The sequence below is a fragment of the Aegilops tauschii genome, chromosome 7, assembly GCF_002575655.3.
Source record: "Aegilops tauschii subsp. strangulata cultivar AL8/78 chromosome 7, Aet v6.0, whole genome shotgun sequence".
NCBI lineage: Eukaryota > Viridiplantae > Streptophyta > Magnoliopsida > Poales > Poaceae > Aegilops > Aegilops tauschii.
The window spans coordinates 544,834,759-544,857,696 of record NC_053041.3 but is presented as its reverse complement, the minus strand read 5'-3'; the positions used below and the strand labels follow the sequence as shown (position 1 = coordinate 544,857,696).

At 46.1% G+C, this 22,938-nt stretch overlaps 4 protein-coding genes across 12 annotated transcripts; 2 read left to right on the top strand and 2 right to left on the bottom strand.

Moving 5' to 3' along the window:
- Positions 1 to 4,753: 4,753 nt before the first annotated feature.
- Positions 4,754 to 5,774, top strand: LOC109737870 (uncharacterized). Its single transcript, XM_020297004.4, has one exon. The coding sequence runs from the start codon at positions 5,017 to 5,019 to the stop codon at positions 5,398 to 5,400; it is 384 nt and encodes a 127-aa protein (XP_020152593.1). The 5' UTR covers positions 4,754 to 5,016; the 3' UTR covers positions 5,401 to 5,774.
- Positions 5,775 to 6,945: 1,171 nt separating this feature from the next.
- Positions 6,946 to 9,473, bottom strand: LOC109737850 (DNA-directed RNA polymerases II, IV and V subunit 8B). 8 transcript variants are annotated; one of them, XR_012189637.1, is made up of 5 exons: positions 8,700 to 9,385; positions 8,400 to 8,557; positions 8,100 to 8,197; positions 7,479 to 7,655; positions 6,946 to 7,309 (listed from the first exon to the last, which is right to left on the bottom strand). XR_012189637.1 is itself a non-coding variant. In XM_045230916.1 (4 exons), exons 1-4 carry the CDS (start codon positions 9,471 to 9,473, stop codon positions 7,643 to 7,645), a joined length of 465 nt encoding a protein of 154 aa, XP_045086851.1. In that variant the 3' UTR covers positions 6,946 to 7,642. The 8 variants fall into 8 exon arrangements, 3 of the variants coding, with proteins under 3 accessions (XP_045086851.1, XP_040250554.1, XP_040250553.1); XR_006666342.2 differs by having other exon boundaries at positions 6,946 to 7,655; positions 8,700 to 9,371; XM_045230916.1 differs by having other exon boundaries at positions 6,946 to 7,655; positions 9,278 to 9,473.
- Positions 9,474 to 9,483: 10 nt separating this feature from the next.
- On the top strand, positions 9,484 to 16,467 carry LOC109737774 (wall-associated receptor kinase 5). Of its 2 annotated transcripts, none has more exons than XM_020296906.3 (6): positions 9,484 to 9,771; positions 9,865 to 9,955; positions 10,548 to 11,922; positions 14,218 to 14,709; positions 14,794 to 14,946; positions 15,035 to 16,467. In XM_020296906.3, the coding sequence occupies exons 3-6, from the start codon at positions 10,986 to 10,988 to the stop codon at positions 16,261 to 16,263; spliced, it is 2,811 nt and encodes a 936-aa protein (XP_020152495.1). In that variant the 5' UTR covers positions 9,484 to 9,771; positions 9,865 to 9,955; positions 10,548 to 10,985; the 3' UTR covers positions 16,264 to 16,467. The 2 variants fall into 2 exon arrangements, with proteins under 2 accessions (XP_020152495.1, XP_040250552.1); XM_040394618.2 differs by having other exon boundaries at positions 9,666 to 9,784.
- A 1,555-nt stretch (positions 16,468 to 18,022) lies between these two features.
- LOC109737841 (uncharacterized) lies at positions 18,023 to 21,643 on the bottom strand. Its single transcript, XM_020296970.4, has 2 exons — positions 21,525 to 21,643; positions 18,023 to 20,691 (listed from the first exon to the last, which is right to left on the bottom strand). The coding sequence occupies exons 1-2, from the start codon at positions 21,626 to 21,628 to the stop codon at positions 18,360 to 18,362; spliced, it is 2,436 nt and encodes an 811-aa protein (XP_020152559.2). The 5' UTR covers positions 21,629 to 21,643; the 3' UTR covers positions 18,023 to 18,359.
- Between the last annotated feature and the right edge of the window lie 1,295 nt (positions 21,644 to 22,938).

Below are 22,938 nucleotides of genomic sequence, written 5' to 3'. Positions count from 1 at the left end.
TGGAAGAAAGGGGGTGCCACGGCAACGAATCCGAAAATGATGCCACGGCAACATAACGGTGATCCGACAACTCGTCGAGATGTCGGTGCAAAAGAAACTGTGGATGAACGGAACAAGCAAACGATGGTGGGGTGATCCCGGTTACCGGGTTCCCACATGACGGTGGCAAGACAACGAGGAGGAACATGGGATGACAACTCGGAAACGGTGCAACCACGAGCATCTCATACAACACACATGCATTCGGTCCACGGACGTCGTCTCGGGGTTATACCTTCGAAGCGTGCATTAGGGCGGAACGCGTTCGAAGTGGAAGTAGTTGTTCACGGGGTCATCATGGAAGTAGTCGTTCTCGCGACGGTAGTGGAAGTAGTGGCACACGTTCGTTTTCGGAGAGGTACTTGACGGGTCCGAGTAACTTAGGGTCGACGGTAGTCGTTCACATTCATAGTCGCACAAGTTTCCGTAGATGTTCGGGGTCACGGCGAGGAACTCGGCGTTTCGGTGCAGTGTAGAGGAAGTAGACGTTCTCGAAACTCGTAGTGGAAGTAGTGGTACACGGTCGTCGTGGTACTTGGCGAGTCCGCGTAGTCGTAGACGTTCCAAGGTACTAGCTGTGGTGCTCCTGTAGCAGAACTTGAGGTGCTCATGTAGCAGAACTTGAGGCGCAGTGGTGGCGTGCTCGAGCAAAGCCAACGGGGACAGGGCACCGGAGGAAGAACATCGACGGTTTGGCGAGGCGAAGCAGAGGGCCGCGGGTGCTGGGATTTGGCGATGCAGAAGACCACGGCAGCGACGGCTACTGGCGTGGTGACGAGGAATGGAAGGCGGCAGCGACGAGAGGAGGCAGGCGCAGCGACGGGGAGGTAGTGGAGGCGCTGGTCGCGGAGGTCGATGCAATGCCTTAATCATAGATGGGAGCATAAGATGGCCAACATATTGTGTTTCTGCAATTCTTTTACGAAGAGCCATCTTTACCATGATCATCTGTCTGATCTTATCAAATGCTTGCCACAACAAAAGCCCTTTCACTGACTTGAACTTTGCATTGAAACACTCAGCGAGGTTATTGGTCACATAGTCTACTTTGCAGATTTCATTGAATTTGCTTCTTGACCACAGCTTTCCATGATGTTCATCCATGTACTCCTTCACCAAAGGATTATGAGCATACAACACTCTCAAATGGTGCTCATGCTTCCTCAAGCTGCATGTGTATGATGCTGGCCATAGATTCTCATCATAAACTTTGCCTTTGAATTTCTTTTTAAAATTCTGCGCTAGGTGTTGCATACATTCCCTATGTTCCACTCCAGGGAATACAATTTCTACTGCAGTTTCTAAACCCTTGCAAGCATCTGTGTGTATAACTAAACCTGAGGGTGTACCTATAATGTTGCGCAACTGCTGCAGAAACCAAACCCAACTCTCCTCACTCTCTACCTCCAACACACCAAATGCAACTGGGAATAGCCAGTTGTATCCATCAACTGCAGAAGCTGCTGCTAGCTGGCCTCTCCATCTTCCATTCAAAGCATTCGCATCGACAGCCAAATAGGGCCTACAACCATTCAGAAACCCCTGCCAGCAAGCCTTGAAACAAATAAAGGCCCTCCTGAAGCACTCCTTCTCTATTGCCTTCCCTTTTAATTTGTACTTAACTCTATGCTTGTCAATCTCTACAACACTCCCTGGACTAGCCGTCTCCACTTCAGATTTGAAGGTGTAAAGCAACTGAAAACTCTCATTCCATGGACCATTAATCCTATCAAGAGCCCTTTCCTTAGCATAGAAAATCTTCATGTATTGTACATTAATTTTGTACTTCTCAAATAGCTTCCCATGGAGTGTTGTTGGACCAATTGTTGGTGTTTCCCTCACCCAATCCAAGATTGCATCTGCCACCCACCTAGTCTTTGCAAGCTTAGATTCGTCCTTTCCCCCTCCCCCTCCAGGTGGGCAAGTGTGCCCGTGTGGGTTGCTTTTTATCTGAAACAAAATGAAAAATGATGTCAAATACAATTAAGAAACAGTACACATGATCTGAATATAGAATGGATAAATAATCTGATAACAATATTCAGCTGTAATACCTGAATCAATTTGCTCTTTCGCATAGTGGATGCATGCAACCTCCACCTACACCTATCATAAGGGCAATGAATAGTGAATCTTCCTGGCTCACTCCTATCAACCTCATAAGAGTTTTCAGTGAGAATGCAATATGTAGTCACTGCATTACGACAGTCCACCATCGATTCGAATACGGTTCCTGAAGTAAGGTCAGGATTCTCCCTGTTCCACTCAATTGTTGGCATGTCCTCACCATCATATTCTTGTAAAACTAAGGAGTCGATGTTCTCCTCCCTCTCTTCATGATCAGTGTCAACAAATCTAGCACGACTGCTAGGCTCCTCTGCATATTGATCTTCCACTGCCTGTTGACTGACTCTATCTACCAGTTCAGGGAATAGAATCTCATCCTCATCATCTTGTCGAGGCACTTCCTCGTTAGGCTCTGCATCTACTTCTACATCAGGTGCAGAAGGGAGAGGAGAAGTGGCAGAATTAGCGGCAGCCGACATGTTGTGGCTTTCAGAACCACTAGGTTTACTTGGTCTCGACCTACAAGGAGTGCGAGGACGCTCGCTATTAGCAGAGACAGATGATGTCTGAACACCCTTCGGGATACGTTGTTTGAGTGCCTGAAGCACACCGATATGGATTTTACCGAAACGACTGTCATCATTCAAACTAAATAGCAATCCCAGATGCTCATCACAAGTTAATTGGAGAAATCTCTGCTCGGTACTGTCGAAATATCTCAGTTCAAGAGCATCGGCAGGGCTCCACCGATACTCACAATAGAGTGCCTCGCGGAAATCTCTGAACGAAACGCTGGTTTCTACCACTTTAGATAAAAAAATCCAGAAATCACACACGGTTTAGTTCCATGCAGCTCGCTAGTTTCCATCTAACCGCCAGCCGAAAAGCAAGTGCAGGATCAACCCTATTCGATTGAAATAAGATAAAGGGCGCAGTTAGGCCGAATTTTTTTAGATAAATTGCGCTGATTCACGCCAACGGTGGTAAAATACAACCTAATTTACGGATCTCCTAATCAATTTCAGAGGAAAACGATGCTTACCCAGGTGGAATCCATGAATTATCTGCCTCTAATTCGACCCAATCATCTGCACGGTCGATGGGCCGGACGGGGTGCCCCCCGACATCGCTTCCTAATCCTAGATGGGGAGAGAGGGTAGATGCGGCGGAGGCGGCAAGAGTGCGTCGGAGGCGGCACGACGGCGGCGGAGGGGGCGGCGCGGAAGTGACTGGATCTGATTCAGGTTACTGTGAGTGTCAGTTTCGCGGCCCTACTGGTTACCACGTAACGGTCAAAATGTGGACTCTGCCCTACGCGGCCCCACTACTCAGAGTTAACGGTCAAGCCATTGACCCGACAGCAACGTCCGCTGTGACCAGTTCTGAGGGTTTTGGGCAAGGGAGTGGGAAAAAGTGAGCAAAAGTTAAGAGCGTGGGGATGAATGAGTAGAACTAACGAATCAGGGGCACATAAAGAAAAATCCCAAGCTTGTAAGCGCTTTAGTTTTTGGATGCTTGGATATTGTAAGACTGGAATGTGGTTTTCATTAAATGAAATCGGAGGGGGAAATCCCCTCTTTTGCTCGAGAAAAAAACACACACACACATGTAGTACCACTGTACTGATGCACCAGTATATACTTATTTAAAGGAACGAAGCGTAACTGCACCTGTACGGCTGTACCCGGCGCGATCAGAGGAAGCAAACTCGACAGAAGCAGTGACCGCCCTGCTCCTACTCCTACTCCTACTCCTACGAGTACATACAGTAGGACTATAGGAGTGGACCGTTCGATGGGGTCACCAACACCAATGTGTACGGTACAGGTCTTGTTCCGAAAGAGAAGGCTTTTGTACGTGCCGCGTTCTGGCAAGGCCATCATCGATCCATGTACCGGAGAAAGAGAGCGAGGGAGGGATGCACAAGGGCCGAAGGCTTTTGCACGAATTCAGTGCCACCCACCCTAGGACGGCTGCATAGTCCGCCTCCCTTGTGGACAGCCATCGGCCACCGGCCACCGGCGACTGCGAGCGACCGAGCAGCACACTCCTATCTGCACCCTAGAGAGAGAGAGAGAAGGAATTGCGCGCGAACGGCACTGACGAGACGGGTCGAGTCGATCGGAGAGTGGGCGCGTCCGCGAGACAAGGGAAGGGAGGAGCAGCCGAGCTAGTAGCTAGCTTGCCATGATGATGATGCAACGGCAGACTGACTGACGGCCGGACGGACGACGGATCGAGCTCACCGGTGAGCACGCGAACGGCAGGACGCCGGTCAAACCGAGCGCACGCGGCGGGGCGACATGCCATGCCGCACCGGTGGTCGATGCGCGGGGCGGGAATACGGGCATGGCATGCCGGCGCTGCTGCGCTGCGCCCATCGGTGAACGTACGTAGCTCTAGCCCTCTAGCCGCGCGGTCGCTTTAGCTAGCTCCGTGGCCACCACGGCCCCGGCGGCACGTCGCTGTCGAGCCATCGGGGGAGGGAGTGAAGGCTCATCAATGTGGTTGGAATGGGGCTGTACCTGTACGTGCAGCTGCGCGCGCGCCCTCTCCCTCCCTCCCTCCATGTTTAGAAGCTGCGAGAAAATAAATCCCATTGTAGGACCATTGCCGCGCTCTGTTTTGGCAAGCGCTATTCGGGAACTCATTAGATCACCCCGTCTCCCTCGAGTTATTGCTTGTGGTTGTGGCGCTCTTGTGGGTGCCAGTGGTCACCACGCGCGGCGCTGTTAAAACTCGGAGCAAGCCCGGCTCCTCAGACCCTTTGAATAGTCCCATTGCTGGTCAGCTGCGTGTGCCTCCCTCCCTCCCCCTCTGCCTCCAACAGAGCTCCCCAACAACCAGACTCGGAGAGAGCGCACGTACGTACTGCTCCTACGTGCGTGCCACCCGCTGAGCTCAGCGTCCATGAGGAGGCGGCGCTGGGCGCGCGCCGCCGCCCTATGCCTCGCCATCGCCGTCCTGCTGCAGCTCGCCGCCGTCCACTGCGCGGGCGCCTCGACCAGGACGCCGGCCTTCTCCACGCGCGCGCGCGGCCGCGCTGCGCAGAGGTGGCCCTCGATGCCCGTGCACCACGCTGTGCCAAAGCCCGGTCCAAGAGCCGGAGCCCGCGCGGTCGCGTTCGACGCCACCGCCACCGCCACCGCCGCGGCCGCTGGGTGCAAGAGCAAGAGCAAGACCAGCGCGGCGTGGAAGCGGAAGCCGACCGCCGGCGGCCGCGACGACGCCGCGTGCGACGAGGACGACAAGCGGCGCATCCCGACGGGCCCGAACCCGCTGCACAACAGGTGATCGCGCTCCCGCCGTAATTAAGTAACGGCCAAGCGAAGACCGGGGCAGAGCTGCGAATGCAAGAAGCAAGGAGGAGCAGAGCTGCAAGACACTCCGGCGCCGGCGGCGAGCCGCCAAACCGGAGCGCCAGTCAGAATTTCCCGCTCCCGAGCTGGTCCTTCTGCCTGGTGCCCATCACCATCCTCTGTCCATCATGGGACAGATATCTATCAGCTAGTTAGCCATAGTTAGCAAGCACTTGATTTTTTGTTTGACGTCGACGATCTTGTCCGCTTCTCGCTTGTTGGAGCTCTTGTCCGCGAGTACTTGGTGTATATTCCGCCTAGCCGGTGTCCTTTTGTTCCACCATCAGAAACAAGAATTGTTCTTGTTCTCTTGCTCGGGTAGCTCCCCCTTGGCCGCCATCCGCAGGGGGTCTTTGTTCCGACCCTCGAACCGGGAAGATTCTTCCGTTCATCGCATCCGAGAGAGCCCTCAGCCATCACATGACATGATCCTCCAAAAGATTTCCCTGTACGTGCACGTAGAAAGCCGCAGGTCTTTTTTTCACATACGTGTAGTGTAGGCCCTGCATCATCATGGCAGAATCACAACGGCTTTGGCCCAATCCTGGCCGAAAAATAGTTCTTGTGACCACATCTTACTACTCAACAACACAGTTTCTTATTGGTTCCCATGATTACTACTGGTAGTACCAGTCACTCGGAGACGGCACTGTTCCAGCCATGAACAGCCATAGCTTTCTTCGAATGAGCAGTGCGTAGTATCATTATCAATGCTCCTGTGCCGCTCTGCCCGTCCAGCGCCCTTAATCAGCACAGGCATTCGATGCTTGAATTGAAGGCAAGCCCCATGCCGACCCAAGAACGTACCGTAGTGTGTGTAGTAGGATCAGCGGCAATTTAAATTTCGTCGTAGTTGTAGTACAAGATAAAGAGGGAGGGCCACCGGATGTGCATCTTCCGGAGATACGGCCCCAGGGAAGAAAGCAGGCAGCGGCAGTACGCTCTGTGTGTGCGTGTGTGAGTGAGTGACTGCTCGGCTTGCTCTGCTCCAAGGCGCAATGAGTAGGATCCGTGGAGGGAGCTTCACGGATTATTCTTGGCCCAGAGGCCGCTTCCAGCTCTCGAAAACTGGTGAACAGTCAGTGGTGGTCCATGCGGGCAGAGGCAGGCCAGCTCCTCTCCGATCCGTCCGGGCCTTTGGGGTTTGGGCAATTGTTCTTGAGCCTTTCTGTGGGTGGCAGGGGGAGTTAAATCCAAAGCTGCAGCGGTTGGTTGCTTATCTCGGTCGATGTATATGGTAGGAGTAAAGGCCTCCCTGCTCGTGCGCCCCCGTCCTTGCCAAGGCCGGGGAGGAAACTGCATGTGAACTTTGCAACCAATCCGATTCCGGGCGCGTACCTGCACTGCACCGCACTGGCGACAGCTATCCTCCATGTAAACTCATCGATCGCCTGCTGGAGATCTGGTTGAGGATATACTGGTGTGGGGAATTCAGGCAAGCGAGATGCGGCAGTGCCACCAGAGTACTGCGGCGCCCTGATAGTCATTGAAGATAATAACATTGATGCAACATTGTAATGTACTATGCGAAACATCGGTAACTTACGGTAGAAACGCGCGTAATGTGCTCCAGGGGAACAAAGAATAATATTCGCAAAAGAAAAAAAAAAGAGGAGCGGCCTTGAGTGAACTGCAAGCGTTGGTGGTGTCTTGCACTGCTCATTTACACCTTTCGTATGAGGAACGGCCTTTGATCCAGCTTGAGGTTGGCGGCACTCCAAGGATCGCCTTTGACCAACATCAGGAGGCCACCAAAAGACACATAAATCTCCCAGGAAAGGGAAAGCGGGCAGAGTAGAATCATTAGAGCAGTTGCACTTGCACAGGTAAATTGCTCAGATCAGCTGCAGTCAGACATACACACAGGCATTGTGAGAAAATGTAAATAACTATCCCAGCACACTATCAATACATCTGTAGCATCTTGCAAATATTTAAGCGCTTTTCTAGTAAGTACAAACTATAAAAGGAATATCAAATATGTAAAACCAAACCCTTCAATCAGCCATTCACCTTTTTTTTTTATTGAGGGGTAGCCATTCACCAGATGGAACCTTGTTCTTTGTACGAGTCTCACCAAGATCTCCACATGGGAACAGCCCATGGCATTATTTCATTTGGAATAGCATTCATTTCCAGGGAAAGCGACCCACATTTGTCAATGACAATGGAGCTTCTTATCTTGAGAGACTTGAACCATGTATATACAGCAAGTTATTCATAACACCCAAATTAAGAAATCTCAAAACCCGCCTGTTATCTTGGACCATGTATGTACATCATGTTACTCAGTAACACTCACATTAAGCAATTTCAAAGCCTTCCCACGGCACCTCCGCAACCCCCCCCCCCCCCCCCCCCACACCACCACCACCACCACACGGGCCAGAAAAGATTATGTAGACATGCATTAGGTGCTGGGATTAAGGATTGCCAATCTGAAGGGAAAATAAGAGAATCACTATTTACTCTCAGACTTATGTACTTCAGCAACATGTTACAGAACAAAATCTTCATAAGCTATACGAAGATCAGGAATCAACCTCACACGAGATCATATATTACATGCAATATATCGTAATCAAATCCTGCTACATTAAAAAAAAACACTAATCTAAAGTTCAGAGATCATACACTTTAGTAGCATGACCACTGGAACTGTCCTCTGAAATCTTGTAAAGCTTTCCATGCATGACATAGTCATACTTGCCAGCAAGGGTTTTCCTACCAGCCTGAAAGAAGGAAAGAAATGAATACAATGTGAGCTTCCTGCACAAAGTATCATCAGGCCCTAAACATGTGCCCTCCATGAAGGCACGTCCATCTGAGAATAACAAAAATTAATCAACTGTAACACATAATGAGCCTCATTCACATCATTCAGTTGCCAAATAATTCCATGATCAACTTGGAAGAAGAATTAGATCACGTTACCTCTGTATAGTAGCCAGTGTCTGGAGTTCCATCCAGATTCAGTGTAGGAGTCAAAACCATGGTGAAATTTTCACCAGTATGAATCGGGTAGACATCAGTAGCGACATCTAATTCCATCAACATATCGAACTGCTCGCATCTAGCCTCGCTGCGATTAACTGCACACAAATATGGAAAGGAAAACGTAGTTCAGTAAACATCTGAATCAACACGGTTGTGTAAGTGTAGCTATGATTTGAACGCCCCAGGATCTAAATATTTACATAGTGCAGTGTAAAATGCCTAGATACAAATTATTACCAAGTCATTGCTAACAGCACTCCAAGAATCAACATACATGAGCAGCACGGTTTGGCAGAGTAAAGCACGGCCTAGCATAACTCAGAATTCATCAGGTGGAACAGCCAGAGAGAATCACATATGTCGAACTTCTTCCCATCAGGATCGATCCTGGTCAAAGTGAAGATATCCTCAAAGAGATGCTCAACCATTTTTCCTGTCCAAGAGGGAGAGCAAGAACTTCAATCTTGCACAGTGCTAAAGTAAAAAAAAAATTGCTAGCAGCGCACAGCAATCATTGTATCCTACCGACTGGTTCTAAAAATAATCCAAACAAGTGCCTCCTAATTCATGTTCTCCAAGAAAAAAAATCTTCCAAATGTGCCGCAGCCCAGCTCCCCCCAAAGCCACAAATAACCGAGCGTCTGAGGTTCAAGGATATCAAGTTCATGACTAGTAATATTTAGTCTTCACATGGTTCCTTTTGAAGAATAAATGGAATCAGTTGGGTTTAGAAAACAAAAGGGGAAATCAGAGGTGGATTAGGGTTTACCAAGCAAAGTGGGATGTCCAACGGGGAAGGAGGCAAAGGAGGGAACCTGTCGGCGGAGAGCTGGCCTCCGGCTTTTGGCGGTGCTCGGTCTCCACGGCGGTCGCCGGCAGGGGAAGGGCGGCCCGGTGGCGAGCCGGCGGTGGAGGCTTTGGTCGCGAGGGCTTCGGCTGCAGCCACTGGGCCTTAGCCTTTTCTAGAGCCTCAGTGGGCCTTAGTTTATGCCCACGACCACAACAGCCCATACAGGCGCCACAGCCTCAGCCTCACATCCGACCCCCTGCCGCCGTGCCGGCGAACCCTACCATGCAACAGCGACGGCAGACCGAATTCCGCCGATCGCGACGGCCGTCCCCTCCGAAGTCCGATCTCCGTGCGGTGCTGCGCACGAGCTGCACTCGCCTCGCCCGTCGGCTGCGGTGGCGCCGGCGCGAGGTGGTACGGGTGCGCCAGGCCGTCCGGGGCTCCGGACGTATGGCCGTGTGGCCGCCGGCACACTCACAGTTTCGCGCAAGAGCCACAAGGACATCAGGGCCATCGGAGGTTCAGCGAATCTGTAAAGCATTTTCGATTTCACTTTTCTCCCTCTTTTCGACCTACTGGTCATGACACTACAGTCACACCATGCATGAGCAGCTGCAGCTGGGCAATGACCAGCAGAGCAGGTGAGCCGCAAGTGCAGCGAGCCAGCAGTGGGCAGCAAGGAGCATTGGACCGACCTAGCAAGGTGATTCTTCGGGCATTTGAATCTGTAAATTGTTACTACTAGCTTTGTCTGAATGCACCGGTGGGTGAATGGCCAGTTTAAACTGTGAAAATTGGAAAATGCATTAACTAAATATACGAAGCTTTGAACGTGTGAACAATGAAGCATTTTCTGTGTAATGTATACTTCCTCCGTTCCTAAATATTTGCATTTTTAGAGATTTCAAATGTACCACATACGGATGCATATAGACATATTTTAGAGCGTAGATTCACTCATTTTGCTCCGTATGTAGTCACTTGTTGAAATCTTTAGAAAGACAAATATTTAGGAACGGAGGGAGTACATTGTAGGTGTCGAAAAAGAAGCAAGGTGGTTGAAATCTTTATCATGAAACACGTAAAATTGCACTTTCGCATGCCCACACCAAAAATTGCCACTCCCCTAAATAAATCGAAGAAACATTACACAACAACACAATATTATTCAGATGGAAAATAAACGGAGATCCATCAACGACTGACTTTCAGTCCAAAAATTGTAGCTTCTAGTACTTATCTTTGTCCGCCGCAAAAAATGAATAAATGTGCCTGCTTGGATTGATTGTACGCAGTTCCATCAACGACTGACTTTCAGTCCACCCAATGGAGCCAACGGAGTGGTACCTGCTTGGATTGAGTGGCCGCAATCTAAGACTTGATTTTAGTCCATTGCTCAAGGTCAATGGAGTCAATGCCCCATTTCATGGGTTAGAATGTTTCTGTCTAGTGACTGCCATTGCTTCTTTTCCGATTAATTACGCTCGTTCCTTCGCACAAGAAAATTTGTATTATAGAGGAAACTTCCCGTCCTAATAAGAGAAATGGAGAAACTTCCTCCGTAAGTACCAGTACAGTACAGTGCATGGGCCCATTAGTGATTTTGACATCTTCGATGTCCTCCTATAATAGAGCCCATCAGCTGTGGTATTCTATGCCAGTTACTTCTCCACAAATTCTCCCACACCTCACTTGCTGAGCAAGGTGTCGAGCGAATTACCCAGTTCAACACCATGCTTGTTTTGCTCATACTTGCCATGCTAGGGATGGCTGAAGCTCGAGCACCTGCAGTTGTGAGAAGCTTAGATGGGAGCACCACCCAGCCTCTGAACCGCCTGATCAGTCGGTTGGACGCCGGCATGGGTTCTTCAAATTTGACTCTCAGCTGTGCCAATAGATGCGGTCACTTGACCTTCAGCTACCCATTCGGCATAGGAGCTGGTTGCTTCAGGAATCCTGAATTCAGTCTCATTTGCAACCACACGACCAATCCCCCTAAACTCTTCTTGCACGATGGTAGTAGTACAAGTACAACCCAGGTTGTGGGCGATATTTACCCCAATGGCATGTCAGTGAACTTGTGGGGCAAGCACTTGCAGTTCAGCTCTTTTTTTGTCAACTTCTCCAAAACCATCCCCATGAAATCTGGTCTTGATGCCTACAACATGTCATGGACTCCAGGGAAAACTTTTAGCCTTCTCAGTACAATGTCCCTTTCTGTCATTGCTTGCGACTTGGATGTGTACTTGGTGCGTAAAGACCTTGGTAACCGTGAGTTGGTTTGCAAGGTATCCTGCCCCAGCATAGATATTGCGGAGCAAGTTTATAGGCAGGACCGACATGGCCCTGGGTCGTGTTCTTATACATATTCTGCATTAACAGTTCACACACTCGAGTTTCAATTTGTTCCCCACAAGACAGGTAAGATAAAAACACAATCTAGACTCAACATCTTGTGGGATACAATCGACATAACTATTAATATCTTAATCATATGGAGTACCCTCGACCAAACGAGCTGCTCCAGGAGCATGGATGATAGCAACTATGCATGTGTCAGCCACCACAGCGAATGCACGGTTCCTCTTGCCGATAAAGGTTATATCTGCAGGTGCATCAGTGGTTATGAAGGCAATCCATATATCTCCGGTGGCTGCTCAGCTGTCCATGGTAATAATCTCCTCTATCATACCTTATCTTTTGAAGCTCCTTTTGGATTTGTTTTTAACAAAAAAATATATAGTTCTATGAAACTAAGTCCACGATAATCAAAGAAACAATACCAACTATTTGTTAAAATTAATATCTACTATCTCACTAAGTACCCCCTTTATTTTGAAATATAAGGCTTCTTCGGTCTCTATATTACAAGGCCTTGACCAACAATTGCTTTAATATGTGGTACATGTGACATGGAATTGATGTCGCCCGATTCATTTAAAAAGTATTTACTTATGTTTGTGGTTTTTTATATAACATAAACCACAAATTAACTGACAACTATTGGTGAAATAACTCGTCTTAACGAATAAAAAATACACACTATATCTTGAAATGGAGGAATTACTGAGTAATCTTAGGAACATGTCTAGTCCAACTTAAGCAGCATTATTTTGAAGTCATGTACACGTTTTAGTTTTTACCTGTGACACTACTGGGACTCCATTTTCTCTACTACTATAGTACACAAATTTTTGAATTCAGACTAGCTATCCATCAAGATTCATGAGCAACCGTGAGCCATTGATTTGTTCTAGAAGATGAATATCCACCGTTTATCAGTACCACACCCAAGTGATCTAACGGTTCATGTTTCCTGGATTCGCTCTGCACAAACACGTGCCAACACGACTCCACGATCTTTCTGGAACACTCACGGCACTGAATGCTACCACACACCACACGTGCTGCTGCAAATTAAAGTCTGCTATTTTGGATCTTCTGTGGCTATTTTGAACTTCATTGCTCAATGACAGGAGGTCTAGAATATCTAGCAAACAAAGACTCACTGAACAACTAACAATTGTCAAATCGATGGGTGAACATATACTCCCTTCGTCTTAAAATATAAGGCATTAAGCTTTTACAAATCAAAGCACTCGACGTTGTTTGTATCCACCGAATTCCAAATGCAGCACCTTGACAATCCTTTCTCAAAATCCAACAAATTAAATGATGAAGTCACTTTTTTGCCAATTTTTTTTTTTGAAAAATACGCGCATAGCACGTGCCTTCTACTAGTAGCATTTAGAGGTTCATCTCAGTAAACAATATTTTTTATTTTGTGCTAGGTTAGCAGCTTAACATGACCAATTGACAAACACGCTGCGCATGTAGTTCTCTGGTTGCCACACATTCATTTGCGTTTGAAGTTCAAATCTAATTTGATCGCATTAGCAAAGATAAAGGATGGCAATCATAAGATCAACAAATATGAAAAAAAAAAGGGAGAATCATTAATATTAATTTCACAAAAATACATGCATATTATTAAAAACAAGAAGAAAATCTGTGTTTTAAATTATTTACTTAAATTTGTTAATTACGCTTATTGTTGAGCCCCACTGGTCATATGATTGCTACTTCCGACTCTATAGTAGCAATGAAAAACTATTGGATGTATAATGGTAATATTTCAAATGCATATATTGCTACTTAGTTTCTTCCAGTATTTCTAATTTGGACAAATCTATGTATAATAAATGCTATTTAAAAACCTCTGCTACTTTTGTGTTCATCTGAATTGGCCAATGCAGACGCACAGGCTGATGATCAATAAAACTAATCTTAGGGTGTTTGTGAGTGAACCGAGATGTGTGGCATGTGGTGTTGAGAACAAGAGCGACTTATGAGTTTTTCTATGTATTTTTATCCCACTTGAAAGATAGAGTATTATTCTATGCCTTGAATTGTTATGTATATTTAAGTATAATACAGCTGTGATTGAGTTAATGTACAAGCACCATTCTGTGCTAGAAATATTAAACTTGCCTTGGTGGGATGTCATTTAAATTCTTAAGATTCACTTTAGTCTCATTAATCTACCGAGCTACCAGCATTTTCATCTGATTGCGTATTGGTGATTTTTAATCTTATTACCACAACTACAAGTATAAACTACTCCCTCCGTTCCTAAATATAAGTCTTTTTAAAGATTCCAACATGAACTACATACGGAGTAAAACGAGTGAATCTACACTGTAAACTACATCTACATACATCCGTATGTAGTCCACATTGAAATCTCTAAACAGACTTATATTTAGGAACAGAGGGAGTATAAACTAGTCCTATTGAGGAGTTGGGCCATTTAATAAAAATAGCTAGAAAGGATAAAAATATCATTATTCCACCATAACTTTTACAGTTGTACAGTGCTATGTTGATAAAATGACTTCCATATTTGAGCACATTATCTTGCTTCTTTAGCTAATCTGATGAATTTGAATATCTTTTGAGAAATAGAGTATAATTCAAGACCACTTAAGGCGAATTGTTCTCGACGGTGTGGAAATATAAGTGTCCCATTTCCTTTTGGCATAGAAGAAGGTTGTTCTGCGAGGAAAACTTTTAAGCTCAACTGCTCAGACACTACACCGCCTGTTCTCTGGCATAATAATGGCTTCGTTGAAGTGACATACATAAATGTCAATGAGGGGCTCCTCGGAATCAAATATGAGTCGAGTGTTGGAGACGAGTCATTTAACATTATGCTACAATCTTCAGAAGCTGATGAACCGAACCTGTATGTCAATCCTCTGGAATCAGCCTCTGTGCAGTGGGCTGTCGCTAATCTTACATGCCAAGAGGCGGAAAAAAACACCTCTGGATATGCGTGCGTTAGTGTCCATAGCTTCTGCCTGGGTGTCATCAGCTCCATGGAGGGTTATGTTGGATACAGGTGTGCATGCTTGCGCGGTTTTGAAGGAAATCCATACATCCCAAATGGTTGTGAAGGTACTCCCCTTCTCTTTATCTTTACAACTGTAGTTTATTATTTGTACAAATGTTATGTATCTCCTGACAGAGATATGGTTACAGATATTGATGAGTGCAAACGGACACCAGAACTTTGCAAAGGGAATTGCCAGAACACTATCGGAAACTACACCTGCACCAAGTGCCCTGATCATACAGAGTATGATATAACAAAAATGCAGTGCACTTCAGTAAGAAAGCAAAATTTCTACTTAGGTGAGCCCATCTCTACTGTATGTTATGCTCGTCCCCTCAAAAGATACTCGGGATATATGAGGATTGATGGATCAGTTTCGTTATGTAGGTATTGTGATTGGGCTAAGCAGTGGCCTTGGCATGCTACTTTTCGGCTTAACTACGATATTTCTCGTTCAAAGATGGAAAAGAGACGTCCAGAAGAAACTAAGAAGGAAGTATTTCCGAAGGAACAATGGCCTTCTCTTGGAACAATTGATATCAGGGGATGAAAATGCGAGCGAGAGGACAAAGATTTTCTCCTTGGAAGAGCTTAAAAGGGCAACAAATAACTTTGATCCTGCACGTATCCTTGGACGTGGAGGGCATGGCACAGTCTACAAAGGGATCTTATCAAACCAGCATGTGGTAGCCATAAAAAAATCCCAGATTATCAGGGAAGGTGAGATCAGCGATTTTATCAACGAGGTTGCAATTCTCTCTCAGATAAATCACCGGAATATTGTGAAACTTTTCGGGTGCTGTCTTGAAACTGAGGTCCCCTTACTAGTGTACGACTTCATTCCCAACGGTTCATTGTTTGAAAGTCTTCATCATGATTCTAGCAACATGGTTTCTTTGACATGGAATGACTGCCTACGGATCGCATCAGAAGCTGCGGGTGCTCTTTGTTATCTCCACTCTGCAGCCTCAATATCAATCTTTCATCGTAATGTGAAGTCCTCTAATATACTCCTAGACACAAACAATGCAGCAAAGGTTTCGGATTTCGGCGCTTCAAGAGTTGTCCCCATTGATCAAACTCATGTTGCTACAAATGTTCAGGGCACATTCGGTTATTTTGATCCAGAATACTACCAGACTGGGCAGCTAAATGAGAAGAGTGATGTTTACAGTTTTGGTGTGGTACTCCTAGAACTTCTTATCAGGAAAAAACCTGTTTTTACAGCTGAGTCGGGAATGGCCGAGAGCTTGTGTAACTACTTCCTCTTGGAGATCAGGTCGAGGCAACCCAAAGAAATAGTGGCGGCACAAGTTCTTGAAGAAGCGAACGAGGAGGAGATCAATGGGGTTGCTTCTCTTGCGGAAAAGTGCTTGAGGCTAAAAGGTGAGGAAAGGCCTACAATGAAGGAAGTCGAGACAACATTGCAGCAACTACGAATGAATCGTACAAATTCATCTCAAGTTGATCGAGCCGTTGAGTATGAGATGCAAGGCCACCAGTCCATGGCCATGAGCCTAGCCGGGAGAACTTATCATGTAACATCTCAGCGCAGCCAAAATGCATGCTATAGCTTGGAGCAGGAGTTCCTCGCATCCGCTAGCCTGCCCCGCTAGATATGCTTGTCAACTCTCCAGTGTTTTTGCCATGGTTGTTCTTTCTAAGCTGAGGCAAGAACTGTATCTTGTAAGGCCCTACATGCAGTCCTCTTTTTTACAAAATGTACTATTATGCAGTACCATCCTTTTCTTTTTGAGCATATACAGTACCATCTTACTTGATGAATGATGGATTTACTCAACAAAATTAGTGTTTCATCCTTGATACATCGCACTCTATTAACACACATCCCTTGCTGAAATGATATTCCCATATTGAGCTGGAACCATTCCTGCTATAATTATATTTCTCCTTTTTTAAGTAACCAGCTAGAGTGCTGCATATTCTTTTTATTCTTTGAACTTTCCAAGCGTTTTGCATCTTCCTTTAGTCAAAAGGTTACATGCGGTGTATCCCTAAAAAAAGAGAGGTTACATACGGTGTAGGGTCTCATGCCTGGCTCTGCTGAATCAAGGTTTTTTTTTCTCTAGAATGAAGGTGCTTTCAGCTCTTCAATCTTCATAAACAGAAGCATCCCTGAGGTGTAGAGAGCCCACTGAGATATATGAGGTTTAAGTTCAATAGTGGAAACTTATCATAATTTGGAGAAGTTCAGTCTAAAACTCCTGGATTTGTACACATATTACTGACATGCTCACACAGCCTTGAACTTATGGCGTTTGTTCTCTTCCTTCGATGAAGCACCAGCTCCTGAGCTTGAGTTTTCCCAGGACGACAAATACCAGCCGTATTCGTAAAAAAGGGCCTAAGAAATGAACATTGCATTGTTACGCCTATATGTGGAACTGCAATTTTCACCTCTGCCTCTGAAATTTTATTCCAATTGTACAGAAAGGAACTGAAGAATTGTACATGGACACACTTGATTGCTACAAAATGAAAGCGGACGATTCCTTGAAGTAAATGTAGAATCTTAATTCTGTTTTTGTAGTGAGGGAGTAATCCAAAGTCCAATGTTGAACAAACACCATACGTTCAAGGAGATCCTGCTGCCTGTACGGGCTAAAATATCTTTTCAATAAAAAATGCATTTGTTAAAATCAATATCCACTTTGACTCTTATATCATTAGAAACTGGGCTATGTTAGAACCCTACTGTTTTGTATATGAAGTTGTTTGAAGAAGCCTTCTTTGGCTACCGAACTGAGAAATTCGTGTTCTTTCGACGGGAATGTGTTTTGAATTTCAGGCATCTTGATATCTGTGCGCATACGGAGTATGAACGGTGAAGTGATATTTCACGCTGACACCAACAGCTCTGTATATCGTTTTCATCTTCTTGTCATATTAGATGTGCATCAACCGTGAAGAGATCATACTGATATACTGATACCGACAGTTCATTGCTGCCATGTTTGTTCTTACGTACATACACAGCAAAGCACTGGATAACACATTCACGAAGAACACAATCACCCAGGTTACAGCAAGCTTATCTGTGCTAGCAAAAGAACCTTTTTTTTCTAGATCAAACTATATATCGAATATCCCAAGAGCAATCACACAAACCAATCAAAGCATACACGGTGATACCTTCCTTCTGAGGCAGCAGTAACCATACACGCACAACAAAACACACTTCGGGGCAACTCTTGTTACAATAACTTAAGAAAAAAAATGCCTTGTTCACACTGACCGGCCGAATTCAACAGGACACATCATGTATCTCAAGCAAAATTAGCTATGCAAGTCTGCTTGTTGTAATGAACTTGTCGAATTAAAAGAGATTAAGATGCAAATAAGAGCACAGGCACATGCAGGAACACTCTTCGTCATGCAGAAACATGGTGCTTAGCTAGTCAACTCCAGCACAGATGAGCAATACGTAGTCAAGTACATATCCATACAGTGCAACGACCAAACAGCAAACTGAACGACAAATTAACTGGCAAAAGCTGGAGTAAGCACCGATTGCCACCATAAACGCCTCCTACAATGTTTTAAAACTGAAGGATGAAACTAACTGCAGAAGCTTCAGCATGACTGTCACCATGAAAAAGCACCTTTTTTCAGCTGCGTAAGTCTCTGTTGGAAGTGATAGTTTTCGAGAAGAAGCTGGTAGAGCAGCAAGCTGTAGTTGCCCCATCAACGATCACTGGCCATCGGAATAGAACATGCTTGGGTACACCCAGAAGGCCTGCAGCTGACCGTACCAGTTTCTCTTGTACACAAGATCAGGGTCGGTGGAAGGATCCCACACAGCATCTGCCGCATCACCAAAGCCATGTACGCTCCAAGGCTGAGAGTAATGGGCGTAGTACAGGCGGTTGCTCATCCCTCCCCACTTCTCTGGGCTCAAGCAAGAAAATGGCGGGCTCCTCACATCACCCCCTACAAAGAGTGCCCAGTTGTCCAGCTTTTTCACCTCCACCCATTTTGCAGGTCTGGTCGACATATCAAGACGGTAGGGTTTATACAAGACTGGTGCTCCAAATGATAGGCTCACGTAATGGTCAACCATGAGAAGCATATCGCCGCAGACCACCAGCCATGGTCTTAGATATGGGCACTCAGTCATGCCGTCCCACCACTTGGTAGTTATCTCCTGCAGGCCAAGCTGGGGGGCTAACTTCAGAACGTAGATCCTCTGAGAATAATCCATGGCAATGAACTGGCCATTGAATTCCACAATCTGATCTATCCGTGCATCAGAAAGCTTGATTTCAGACCAAGAGTCGCTTCCAACCGGCCAATCAAACAGGGAGGATCGGGTGCTGACAAGGAGCTGGCAGTTGGGTGATGCAAGGGGAGCTGTCAGGGTGCCACCAAAGTAGAACTCCTCTTCACAGTCGCCACTGAATGGGAGACATGGAGGTGAAACCTCAGCACCAGTGAACACATCAACAATAAGACAATTTCCTCGGCGGCAGCAGATGAGTTGCCCATATGAAGAACCAGCAAAGCGCATCCTCTGAAAAGTTTCATGAGGAATCTGGCAGCGAAGGGCTATGTTCTGGTTGGCTAGATCAATGACCTTACATGTGCGTAGCTTGTGACGACCATTGCTAGAAGGTAGATGAGGGGCTTGGACACGGACATTTGGCCGGACGAGGAGAGGCGGGAGTTTGGTGCAGAAGGTCGATTTGGATGGGTATGAAGAGAAGGCGGCACGCCAAGAACGACAGGTGCTAGCAAATGCAATAAGGTCGAGAAAGGATCCCAACAGAGGAACAATGGAGTGAAGCAGGTTATCTGGGAGGTCAGCCCAGTCTTGGTGCCCCGTCACTACTGGAGCATCAGAATAGAACATGCTTGGATACACCCAGAAGGCCTGCAGCTGGCCGTACCAGTTTCTCTTGTACACAAGATCAGGGTCGGTGGAAGGATCCCACACAGCATCTGCGGCGTCACCTAATCCATGTACGCTCCAAGGCTGAGAGTAATGGGCGTAGTACAGGCAGTTGCTCCTCCCTCCCCACTTCTCTGGGCTCAAGCAAGAAAACGGCGGGCTCCTCACATCACCCCCTACAAAGAGTGCCCAATTGTCCAGCTTCTTCACCTCCACCCATTTTGCAGGTCTGGTCGACATATCAAGGTGGTAGGGTTTATACAAGACTGGTGCTCCAAATGATAAGCTCATATAATGGTCAACCATGAGAAGCATATCACCGCAGACCACCAGCCATGGTCTTAGATATGGGCATTCAGTCATGTCGTCCCACCACTCGGTTGTTATCTCCTGCAGGCCAAGCTGGGGGGCTAGCTTCAGAATGTAGATCCTCTGGGAATAATCCATGGCGATGAACTGACCATTGAACTCCACAATCTGATCTACCCGTGCATCAGAAAGCTTGAGTTCAGACCAAGAGTCACTTCCAACCGGCCAATCAAACAGGGAGGATCGTGTGCTGACAAGGAGATGGCAGTTGGGTGATGCAAGGGGAGCTGTCAGGGTGCCACCAAAGTAGACCTCCTGCTCACAGTCACCACTGAATGGGAGAGATGGAGGTGAAACCTCGGCACCAGTGAACACATCAACAACAAGGCAATTTCCTCGGCGGCAGCAGATGAGATGTCCATAGGAAGAGCCAGCAAAACGCATCCTCTGAAAAGTTTCTTGAGGAATCTGGCAGCGGAGGGCTCTGTTCTGGTTGGTCAGATCAATGACCTTACATGTGCGTAGCTTGTGACGACCATTGCTGGAAGGGAGATGAGGGGCATCAACACAGACATTAGGTCGGACGAGGAGAGGCGGGAGTTTGGTGCAGATGGTCGGTTTGGATGGGTACGAAGAGAAGGCAGCACGCCAAGAACAACAGGTGCTAGCAAACGCAATAAGGTCGAGGAAAGATCCCAACAGAGGAACAATGGAGTGAAGCAGTTTATCTGGGAGGTCAGCCCAACCTTGGTGCCCCAACACTCCTGGGGGAGTAGAGACAGATGGGTCAGACAACTTGCTCGGGCTTTGCGTCATGGCAAACTCTCTGCAAAACACAACAAATTCAAGGCAGAAAGGTTAGAAAGATTAGTCCACTACCAAATGAAAAAAGGCAGACAGCATGCTTGGACCATGCATAAGCAATTAAGCACGTGTTGTTCTCCAGATCTTGTATATCCCTTGCATGTCAAGAAAGTCGGCACTTACAAATAGGCAGCAAGTTGATCGATTGATTTTGTAAGATGGTTATGACAGGGCTAAGATGATAACATGCACAGATAATAATTTTATTTTGGAAAACCACCCTGTAGTTGAAACTTTTTGTGACAGCGAAAACCATCTGCATCTTAATAGCATGGTATTGAAATGGTGACGAACGCTGTCGCATTTTGCTTGGCTGTAAACACTGAACAAAACATCTGCAGTTATGGCTCTATTAATGACAATGTCCTACCAATACCGACTGTCAGTACAGGTATAGTGGGGATACACTGTAATTTCACGGGTTCTTCAGCTTTGGGTAGCGTCTATAATCTCTTCCATTTGCAAATCACATAGGGGTACGGCGAACACCCGAACTAATTTTCTTATCAAACCCCAACAAAACAATTCTACTAGCCGTACATGCACATCCCATCTAGGGTTCCAAGGCTCAGTAGTATATTTAAATCCTTTACGGCGAAATCGAGTGAAAAATCTAAACCTTAGGACAGCGGCGACGCGATTCGAGTTCTTCCCTTCCCACGAGAACGATTGATTGCACAGTTGCACGACGGAGTAGACAATCGACGCGTACACGAGAGATGAACGAGGAAAAAAGCGATGAGAAACTGGGGTTCAGGTGAAGAGGAGGAGGGGGGAGAGGGGGAGAGTGCATGCCTTGAGGAGGATGCAGGCGTTGGCGACGGCGACGGCGACGTGGTGGGGCTGATGCCGGCTGGGGGCTGGCGGCGTCGCCGCAGGCGGCTCGCTTTCCTTCCCATCGACAGCCTAATGTGGGCTTTTGTGTGTGCTTGTTGTGGGCTGGGCTAGATTGTAGCCTCCGTCCCAAAATAAATGTGACTGAATTTAGTGATACTTAAACTTGTCATTGATGTTCACTTTAATGTTTGAACTTGAAGAATATGCCGAACTGATTTAAAAACTTGACATGAACGTGCAAATAAGGTGCTATAAAAATGATACAAAAAAATAGTCAGGATTGAATATTTTTATTTTTTTGCATATTTTTAAATGATACAAAAAATAAGTTTATAAATATATTTAAATTATACAAATTGTATTTAATTATGAATATAGTCAGGAGTGAAATTTAGAAAAAATATATTTTAATTTTGCATATTTCTGAAATTTTTAAATTTTGCATACTTATGAATATTTTCTAAATTATTGTAAATTATAAAAATATTTTTTATATCGTAAATACTATCTTATTTATATGATGTTTGTCACAAAATACATCAATATTCCTAAAAATTATTTCAGCATTTTGATAAATAAGTTATTTTATTTGTGTGTATAATATTTTTAACATCCAAATAATTGAATTCTTTTTTTAAAGCTAACATGTCGATATGGGCCACACTGAATGCTGCCCATTTAGACTACATGGGCGTGTTCTTTTGCGTGTTCTTAACAAGACATAAAAGATATGTATCCTTGCGAGGCACATTATGCAAGTTGGGGTGCTAGCTAGTCGCACGAGTGAGATCTCCTGTTCCAGTCGATGGTAATCTTCCCTCTGACCTGACAGGTGGGATCCATGGGTCATAGAGACATATGCTATGAGGTGGCACGCTAAGTAAAAAATACAGTGCCATGCTAATGGAATTAGCACCGCGCTCGTCCCAAGTTTTATAACCAGTTCAATTTATTTTTCAAGTTCAGATACTAAAGTAAATATTGGTGGCAAGTTTAAGCACCACGGGTGCAATTACCTCTTATTAGTATAACTTTAATGGAGGGAGTAGTAGTAAAGAAATCCTAGTAGCTACTAACTTGTGCAAGGTACAACACCATATTCCTGCGCGTAGCTCCTGTCCGGTCTGCGGCAAGGAGGAAGAGAGTAGCTTTCATGCTCTTATCACATGCATGCATGCTCGGCAAGTCTGGGATGGTCTGCGCAAGATTTGGCCACTACCTGATGATGTTCTACTAATTGAATCAGGGAAAGATTGGCTCTTGCAAATCCTATCAAATTGCCCAGCATACAGTAGGGACATAGTGATTATGACTATTTGGCGAATATGACAGCTACGTAATGATATTACTCATGGAAAGGGTGAGACCCCGG

What these genes read in the sequence shown, in the direction of transcription:
- LOC109737774 (XM_020296906.3), top strand. Translation starts at nt 10,986, where the DNA reads ATGCTTGTTTTGCTCATACTTGCCATGCTAGGGATGGCTGAAGCTCGA. An exon ending in CATCCCAAATGGTTGTGAAG is followed by an intron (nt 14,710 to 14,793) that starts GTACTCCCCTTC and finishes ATATGGTTACAG; the next exon opens with ATATTGATGAGTGCAAACGG. An exon ending in AAAGCAAAATTTCTACTTAG is followed by an intron (nt 14,947 to 15,034) that starts GTGAGCCCATCT and finishes TTCGTTATGTAG; the next exon opens with GTATTGTGATTGGGCTAAGC.
- LOC109737841 (XM_020296970.4), bottom strand. Translation starts at nt 21,628, where the DNA reads ATGGGAAGGAAAGCGAGCCGCCTGCGGCGACGCCGCCAGCCCCCAGCC. An exon ending in ACGCCTGCATCCTCCTCAAG is followed by an intron (nt 20,692 to 21,524) that starts GCATGCACTCTC and finishes TGTGTTTTGCAG; the next exon opens with AGAGTTTGCCATGACGCAAA.
- LOC109737870 (XM_020297004.4), top strand. Translation starts at nt 5,017, where the DNA reads ATGAGGAGGCGGCGCTGGGCGCGCGCCGCCGCCCTATGCCTCGCCATC.
- LOC109737850 (XM_040394619.2), bottom strand. Translation starts at nt 9,473, where the DNA reads ATGGGCTGTTGTGGTCGTGGGCATAAACTAAGGCCCACTGAGGCTCTA. An exon ending in GGCCAGCTCTCCGCCGACAG is followed by an intron (nt 8,558 to 9,277) that starts GTTCCCTCCTTT and finishes ATTTGTGTGCAG; the next exon opens with TTAATCGCAGCGAGGCTAGA. An exon ending in AGTGGTCATGCTACTAAAGT is followed by an intron (nt 7,904 to 8,099) that starts GTATGATCTCTG and finishes TTTTCCCTTCAG; the next exon opens with ATTGGCAATCCTTAATCCCA.